This window comes from Phalaenopsis equestris, unplaced genomic scaffold (genome assembly GCF_001263595.1).
Source record: "Phalaenopsis equestris unplaced genomic scaffold, ASM126359v1 Scaffold235439, whole genome shotgun sequence".
In the NCBI taxonomy this organism is placed as follows: Eukaryota; Viridiplantae; Streptophyta; class Magnoliopsida; order Asparagales; family Orchidaceae; genus Phalaenopsis; species Phalaenopsis equestris.
In genome coordinates this window covers 1-8,510 of record NW_018253310.1, presented here as the reverse complement: position 1 = coordinate 8,510, position 8,510 = coordinate 1, and the positions used below count along the sequence as shown (strand labels likewise).

Genomic DNA, 8,510 nt, shown 5'->3' with positions numbered 1-8,510 from the left:
TCCGCGCGCCGCCGGATTTCATCGGACACCGCCACTGTTGGCATGAAATTTTTCAAAAGTTTCAATTTTTTTTTAAAAATTTTTATTATTTAGATAATTTTCGGATGACTCAAAATTTTAGGGCCAACTATAAGTCTTCAACAAATTTAGTATTTCACACAAATCTCGAGGCTTTTTTTTTTTTTAACTGACCTGTTTGAAGAGATGATCCCAATGACACCAAAATTGATCAAATCCAAATCAAATCAAGTCCGGATCAAGCTGTTAAGCCAGTTGAAAATTTTTTATGGTTGATTGGAGGGTCAAATGGATTCTAAATTTAATAAGTTTATAGTCAAATCGAGTGTGTCAATGATAAAAATTCAACGAGCACAAGATAACTAAATTCGGACATTATTAACACACTTAAATGCTCATAAAATGTTGTTTGATCAAAAGAATCGCTCTGAGCAATCTAATGGAGTGGTATGAATTTCTGTCTTATTTATAATAGATATCACTCCTAGAATCTATAAATAGCGACATATTCCCTCATGAAGGAGACTTAAACCTAAACCAGAAGAAGATGGAGGAGAATCCGAGAGTCGTTTTAGATTTGAAGACCTGATAAGCACTTAATGATTATATAAATTCGGATTCAACAAGCCCCACTTTACTTTACATACATGCTCATTCCTTTTATTTCCAAATCAAATAATATTTAGAGCTATCTCTTCAATCAATACAATTATGACACAGATCTTCATGAACGTCCGTTTTAATTTCATTGTATTCTTCTGATTTGGGGGGTTATAATTTATATAATGATTAAGAACTGTTACTCATGAGTGTTTCTTCATTATCAAATTTACATTAATAACTGTTACTCACGAGTAGCCATGATGTGTTAATCGAGTTTGAGTATTTAATAACAAGTTTGCTATTTCCTTTAGGTGGTGTTTGTTAGTATATAAATATATAATTAATCGGATTTAGGCATGATTTAGCTTAATCCAGCCAAACATCAAAAAAATGAAACTCATCGTGTTATGTCACTTTTCATCGTGTTATGTCTCTATTATGACATAAATCATCATGTTTCGTCTCTACTATGACATAAATCTGACTTAATAATTCTAAATAAGAGATGGATTAAGAGGATTTATTCTGTCGTATGTGAGATTTGTCTCCATTGCAGGTTTTATCAAAGTGACAATATATATTTATTAAATCCTATTTAATGTAGATCTCGGTAAGAATTCAAACATCGCCTTAGTTTGGCACACCCTGTTAGTGAATTGATCTCGTCCTCTCAGTTGGCCGGTCCCTGATAGTATGGGCAAGTTGTTGTGTGAGGTCCCCTAGGGCAAACCACTTGGCCGACTTAATTATGTCAAATATACAATTTAATTTTGACAATTTGGCTAACTCTTCTTATGAATGTGGCCTCGGGAATTTTGCCATACATATATTCTTTAAATTTGCATAAATTGTAATTCATATTTTTTTGGGTTTTAATTTATAATAACAAATTTAGATGAGACTACTTGCAACATATCAAAAATATTTGTTGACAAATCTTATATTTCATAGTTTTTTTTGGGTGCTCAGAGAAAAAAAGGTCAAAAACACCATACTCATAGGCCAATTGCATCACACCATTTTACCCCATTTGATTATGGGTCAGTTTGTGGGTGCGATTTACCGGCGTCGCGTTCGCAGATAGAGGTTACAGTTCGTCGTTTGCTCCACAGTACGAAACATTTTTAATAAAACACAAGCTTTGGGTTCGACCATGCCGCCCACATTTCTTCGTTTTACTTTGTCAAAGACACCCTCGCCTCGACCCCGTGTTCTCCTCTTCTGCCCTAACCATCCCGCAGAGCGCTCCCACATTCTTTCTTTTCCCGGAGGTGCTTCTTCCTAACTGTTTTGCTCTCGCATTTTTTTGCCCTAACTGTTCATCTGTCACATTCTTTCGGGACTTTTGTACTTCTACCTCTGGTATCCTCTATCCCATAAAATCGTATTATTGCCTTCGTGAATTTGCTTGATGGTTTTCTGAGAGTTGCACCCATTTTTTGGTCTCGCGTTACTTCGTGAATTTCCTTGATGTTTTTGTTGGTAATTTTTTATGGTTTTGATTAATATATTGAGATACAGAGGATGGGAGGTTGCTTTCAGTTGTTGTTTTTAGTTTTATGCATTTGTGATTGGTTTTGTTATTGTTGTGGTGAGGTGTTGGATTTGTGGTGTGGCGGTTTTTTAAGGTCTATGTATTTGTTGTGGAGTGTGTCGTGGTCCTGCAATAATTTGTTGGTGCTTGAAATTTTTATTGATGATTTGTATGTAAAAATTGAAGTAAAGATGTTAGATATGTCAATACATATGAATTGAGTGGTATGCATGCAAATCTTTCAAAAAAAAAACCAGCAGTTAGTGATGCTCGACAGAATTTCTTTAAGGAAGCCATGCAAGTTTTCTTGGTGTCTGAGTTCATCTATCTTGAATTGCAGTCATATGTGAGATATCTTTTGATCATTTATTTGTTGTGGTAACTGATTTTTTTGCAGGAAAATTATCATACAAACCACACTTATAACACCTTTTTCTGTGCAAATTTGAGTATTATGCATGTAAATATGAATGTTTGGTTGTTAGATATGTAAATGCATAAGAATTGTGTGACATGTATCCAACTGCCCCTTAATAAGTAGTGATGGTGGTATTTTGATGCGCAGATTTGAGTATTATGTATGTAAATATGAATGTTCAGTTGTTAGATACGTAAATACATATGAATTGTGTGGTAGGTATCCAACTGCCCCTTAAAGAGTAGTGATGGTGGTTTTTTATCTGCAGATTTAAGTATTTTGCATGTAACTGTAATTGTTTAGTTGTTAAATATGTAAATAAATGAGAATTGTGTGACAGGTATCTAAATCCCCTTAAAAAGCAGTGATGGTAGTTTTTTGATATGCAGATTTGAGTATTATGCATGTAAATATGCATGTTTAGTTTTTAGATATGTAAATACATAAAAATTGTGTGGCACGTATCTAAACACCCCTTAAAGAGCAGTGATGGTGGTTTGAGAGGTAAATACTTACTTTTTTTATCAATTTCTACTTGTTTATTTTGTATAGCTTCTGTTATTTCCGTTCCTTATATATTTAATATTGATTGTTTGAGTTTTTTACACTATTTGTAAGTGTTATTGCAAAAAAATGTAATTACTTACTTTTTTATCAATTTCTGCTTGTTTATTTTGTATAACTTCTGTTAATTTCGTTTCTTATATATTTAATATTGATTGTTTGGGTTTTTTACACTATTTGTAGGTGTTATTTTTTCCATTTGCATTTAATTTTTTTTTCTTTTGGTGGGTCTGAGAAGTCTATGATGAGACGTTTGATCTTATGGATTCTTTTGGATGACCAGTTAGTCGTTGTTGGTTGGTGTCACATGTAAAATCCTAATGAAGGCAACCAAGTTCCTTTTTTTTTGTGATATGATTTTTTAGGATCTTTTGGATGATATTTTTTAGTGATATGCATATGTTACACACACGAGCTTAGTTTTACATGAGTTAAAGGCAACCAAGAATCTATTTTTTAACAAGGTATGTTATATTTTTATAGTGACAGATTCAGTGGTTGATATACTAAGTTCTCTGAGACCTCGTATCTGCAAAAAAAAACTGTAGTTAATTACTTCTTTTAGCAATTTTAACTTATGTTATGACTAATGGATTATCTTTTGTAGCATTCATGAAAGAAGAACTCCAAGATTTCAGGGACCTCCCGACGATTGCTCTACCACTACGAACTTCAGACATCCCTACTGACGTCATGTCAGACACATATCAACGGGAGACAATTCTACAAGTGTCCGCAGAAAATCAAGGAGAAATATGTCTTTTTATGATTGGCATAGAGTCTGGCAGATTCATCTACCAATGGTGATCGGAAATGGATAACAACCCTGAAGAACGGCGTAACTCGTAACATACGTCGTCTGCATTTGCATTTTAAAAATAATATCATTAAAAATAATATCATCATATTATTAAATGTAATTTTAATAGTTTTTTTTTTCTTTTTTTAGCAATCTTGCTACTCATTATTAAGTGATGTGTATATCTTATTTTTTGTTTTGAAATTATTTTTGTTTCTCAATTATTAAATATATTGTTATGACAGTTCCATTACAAACATCATTACTACACATGGGTAAAATAATCATTTGTCCAGAAGCAGCAGCCGCACAGCAGTTTTCAAACTGTAAAAAACAAACAGTGGACCACCTTATCCGCAACGGCTTCCTAGGGGTAGATGTTGCTACCCCAAACAGACCTTATATCTAAATCACATGATTATAGAATTCATAAAAAATGCAAGAAAATCTACAATTTTGCATGTGTTTTTATCCAAAATTTTCAACTTTTGTCTGAACTTGACGAGTTTTCACCATCATAATAAATGTGAATATTTATAACACCTAGTATTGAATGCCTGCATTTTTTCTTGAGGGACAAAATTTTGAAACACTCAACTGGGGATCTAAGTCAACTCATGAGCAAGCTAACATTTGATTTGATTGCTCGCTCATGAACTAATAAGTCGAGCTCTAGTCATCTTTGATTTGATTCCTTAACTCGTAAACTGACTCGTTTAAAAGGTTTATTAAAATAAAATAAATTAATTAAAATTAAAGATTTTACTTGTTAATTGTTTAAACTATTTAATAATTATACTTATATTTTATAACATTTGATTGCTCCAGTCAATTTATCATTTCATTCTAACGCTAACTTGAATAAATATGACTTTTTTCTATCTCATGATAAACAAGCCAGCTCGAATTCTTATAATTCAACTCGAGTTCAAACTTAAATCTTGAATAATAATTAAGATCAAGCTCAATCCAAAGTTGGTTTGAGCCCGGCTAAAACTATAATATATATATTATATATATATATAATTTAATTATTAAATTTCAGCATTAAATGGTATGTATCACTCTCAATTATCAATAATTTAATAAAAATCATTAAAAAATTAGTAGCTGTTTTAATGTACACTTTTAAATTTAAATAACAGTTTTACAAATGTATTTTGCTGTTAATTACGATCTTAAATTCTAATAAAACTCTCTTAAAAAGCAGAGGTGGAGAGAAGTACAAACTCGGGTCGGTGATGCTGACGGTCGCGACGCCGGCGAAATCGCAGGATCCGGAACGTTGATAGAAGCTGTTGAAGGCGTAGGAGGCGTGCGCCGGCAGCGAGTTGGGGAGGTAGCAGAGACCATTTGGCTGTATAGGTAGGCAATCCGCCATACCGGGACCGCAAGCGTAATCCAGGGCTGTTTGAAGCGCCGTCGAGCTTGCATCACTCCGAGCTATGCACCACTGCGCCGCCTCACCTGCTCTCGCAATCGTGGCCGCGAATAAAAAAAAGATCGCGGCCGCCGCCGAGGGGGAAGTTGAATGGCAATCCATGCTTAGTAGTAGTGTGGAGAGAGAGGGAAAGGCGAAGAGAGACGGTATTGCCCGGTGAGAGGACATGACGATGTGCAGGGAATATGAGCTTTTTCTTTCTGCTTGCAGTTGCAGCAGTCTTTTCTTATCTTTCGCTTTATTTTCTTTTCTCACTCTCTGCACCCTGAAGATTAGCAATATTGCATGAAAAAAAACTTTAGAATTTTGGAAGCTTTACAATTTAGGAAGATTTACAAGTTGTATATCAAAAACCGTGTCAGCATGAATCTTCAAGATATTTTGTGGATGACAAAAGAGGTGACGTGGCATACCAAGGACTACTCGTGTTCACATGCTCAGATGATCAGTCTCGCATATCAGAAAGATGACGAGCCTCAGATGGATAATTGGAAGATCATCCCTGAAAATTTCATCTGACGAGATCCACTCGAATGAGTGTCGCTTTCCAAGCAGGATAGATCGGGAAAGAGAAGCGGATCCTCTGGTCCCGTAATGGTCGATGTGATGTGAAAGAGAAGTGGATCCTCAGGTTTCATAATGGTCGATGTGACCCTTAGCAAGTTACCGTCTGTCCTCCTAGCCGCCCATATTAACGGCCATCGAGCCTCATAGCTACCCAGCCTAATCGTAGCCCTACCTCGTGGTCACCTGACTTGATTGTCTCACGAGGCCATGGCCACTCGGCTTAATGGTCATAATGGTCAACCGATCTGACGGCCGCCCGATCAAATTCATGGGTCCCACAAGTCATTTTTATGTATGGATTGAAATTCCCTCGTAATACCTTCATGCTTTAGGGGTATAGTATGCAATTATGCAATGTCCTGTTCCTGAAAAAATGCGGTCCATATCATAAATAAAGGTGACACAAATTTATTGTTTATTACTATATTATTTCTCCCCTATCTCCCTCTCTTTATCTCATTCTCCAACGCTTTATTCCTTGGACATGTCTCCAGGACATATTTGGATTCAATATTATAAAAGGTGAGGTGAGTATGGAGTCATGTCGCCAATAAGAAAAAAAATAACAATCATAGAGAGAATGGAGCGACTAAAGAGTAGTAGCCAACGTAGTTCCCCCACGAGACAACATCAAGAAACGTACGCAGAGAAGAATGCATGAGATGAGAACTCAGATCATGGAGCATGTATCGAGCCAGATCATTGAACTCTTAAGGGTCATCATAGTCTTGGCTGTAAATTAAGCCCCACAAGAATAGGATCAGCCACAGGAGATGGCATTGGTGCACAACGATATAAGGGCAAATAAGTGTCCGGAGGGGGTCGGCGACTCACTGTATCAAGAGAGTGAAGAATCCACATATGTGGAAAGGCAACGCGTTCAACTGTTGACTAAGGTGCCACATCAGCTGGAGAATCCTTTCTTCCTCTAGGTGACTGGAGTGGAGCCTTCAAACATATTCAAATTGTTGGCCTTGGAAGCTTTTAGTGGGCGATCAGACCCCATCGACCATATCACTGCATTTGAGTCGGTTGTATGCTTGCTCAAAATCTTTAACGCATTCAAGTGTCTTCTGTTTTTCACCATTTTGAGGTCATCAACCTTGAAGTGTTTCTATGTGCTTCTGGTCAGGAGCATCAATAACTTTGCTGATTTTGAGAGGTTGTTTTTAGTGTAGTTCACCAGTGCCTGGAAACTCACCAAGAGTGTGCAATCTTTGTGGAAACTCAAGCAAGGTAAGCACGAGAGTCTACAAACATTCATTACATGCTTACAGAGGGAGATGTTGGAGGTGAAAGACCTCAAATTTGATGCAGTCATAGTCGACTTGACTCAAGCCTTGATGTCTAAGATGTTTATCTACATCCTCAGTATTACGAACCCCAAGATTTGGTCGAGCAGTTAGAGAGAGCTAACAAACACATGCTAGCGGAGGAGAGTGCCCCCAAGCGAGAACCGGAAGGGTTTCATGCTCATAAGAGAGCTCCACACGACGGCGAGACCAAAATCGAGGGAGGAACATTTACTACATGTCTGACGCCATTTTGAAGATGTTCAATCCTCTCATGATAATAGAAGGACTGAGCGGTACAACCAACACGGTGAATAGGTAATGAATCAGGACCCAGGACCAGTTCAGTAATATAAGATGTCGGCACAACGTTTTAAACAACCATACAAAAATTTTGAGGGCTTTCGAGCTACCCCTTTGAAGGTGTTAATGAAAGAAATTGCAGACTCCATTTAGACTATTTTAAGGACCGCGTTGGTGAGAGCCGAAGGTTTTCTCCGAGATGCGAGGAAATATTGTAAGTATCATCAGGATCACAACCATGAAATGGAGTAAGCACTTTGTAATCTCATTGAGGATTTGATCAAGACAGATAAGCTAAAGGAGTTCGTGGCCTAGGTATTCGGGTCAAAGACATGACAAGGCGCTAGTGCTAATGGCCCTGCTTGAACCCGTTTGGACGAATATCTTCCATGTTGATAGGAAAGTCTTGTCTATCCTCGAAGGAATAGATGTCCCCGGTGGAGCTTCCATAAGAGGACCAGGATGGGCGAGTTGTGCAACCTTGCATCAATGCTAAGGAGAGGCGGTTTTTCTCTCATCACATTCACAGATAACAATCTTCCTTAATGGGGAAATCCCTAAAATAATGTTATAGTCGTTACGGGGATAATTAGTATGTTTCAAGTTGGGAGTATCCTCATCGACACTGATAGCTCCATGAACATTATGATTAAGTCAATGTTCGATAAGCTTAATCTTTGAGATGATTGGTTGGTAGAGTTGGGAGGCCCACTTTTTGGTTTTTCAGATGAAAGTAAAAAGGTGTTGAGTGTAATGCCATTTGTGGTCACCTAAGGCAAAGGAGAGAAGTAGTTCATGGAGACATAAGATTTCTTAATCATGGATTCACTCATAACCTGCAATGCCATTTTTGGTCGCCCACTACTAAATCACTTCAGAGTCGCGGTGTCCACCTACCACATTTTAGTCAAGTTACAGGGAGATGAAAAATATAATCACAGTTGTTGACCTCACTTTTGGTTGAGGTCTAG

General features: G+C 36.9%; 1 protein-coding gene across 2 annotated transcripts in view; it reads right to left on the bottom strand.

Annotated features, from left to right (window-relative positions):
- Nucleotides 1-5,552, bottom strand: part of LOC110039122 (PLASMODESMATA CALLOSE-BINDING PROTEIN 3-like) — a 20,950-nt gene extending 15,398 nt beyond the window's left edge. The window contains exon 1 of one of the 2 annotated variants that reach the window (XM_020744084.1): nucleotides 5,163-5,552. In XM_020744084.1, coding sequence (XP_020599743.1) covers nucleotides 5,163-5,545 — 383 coding nt within the window. In that variant the 5' untranslated portion in view covers nucleotides 5,546-5,552. The remainder of the gene's footprint in view (nucleotides 1-5,162) is intronic. The other variant, XM_020744083.1, reaches the window with a different exon arrangement.
- Nucleotides 5,553-8,510: the final 2,958 nt, after the last annotated feature.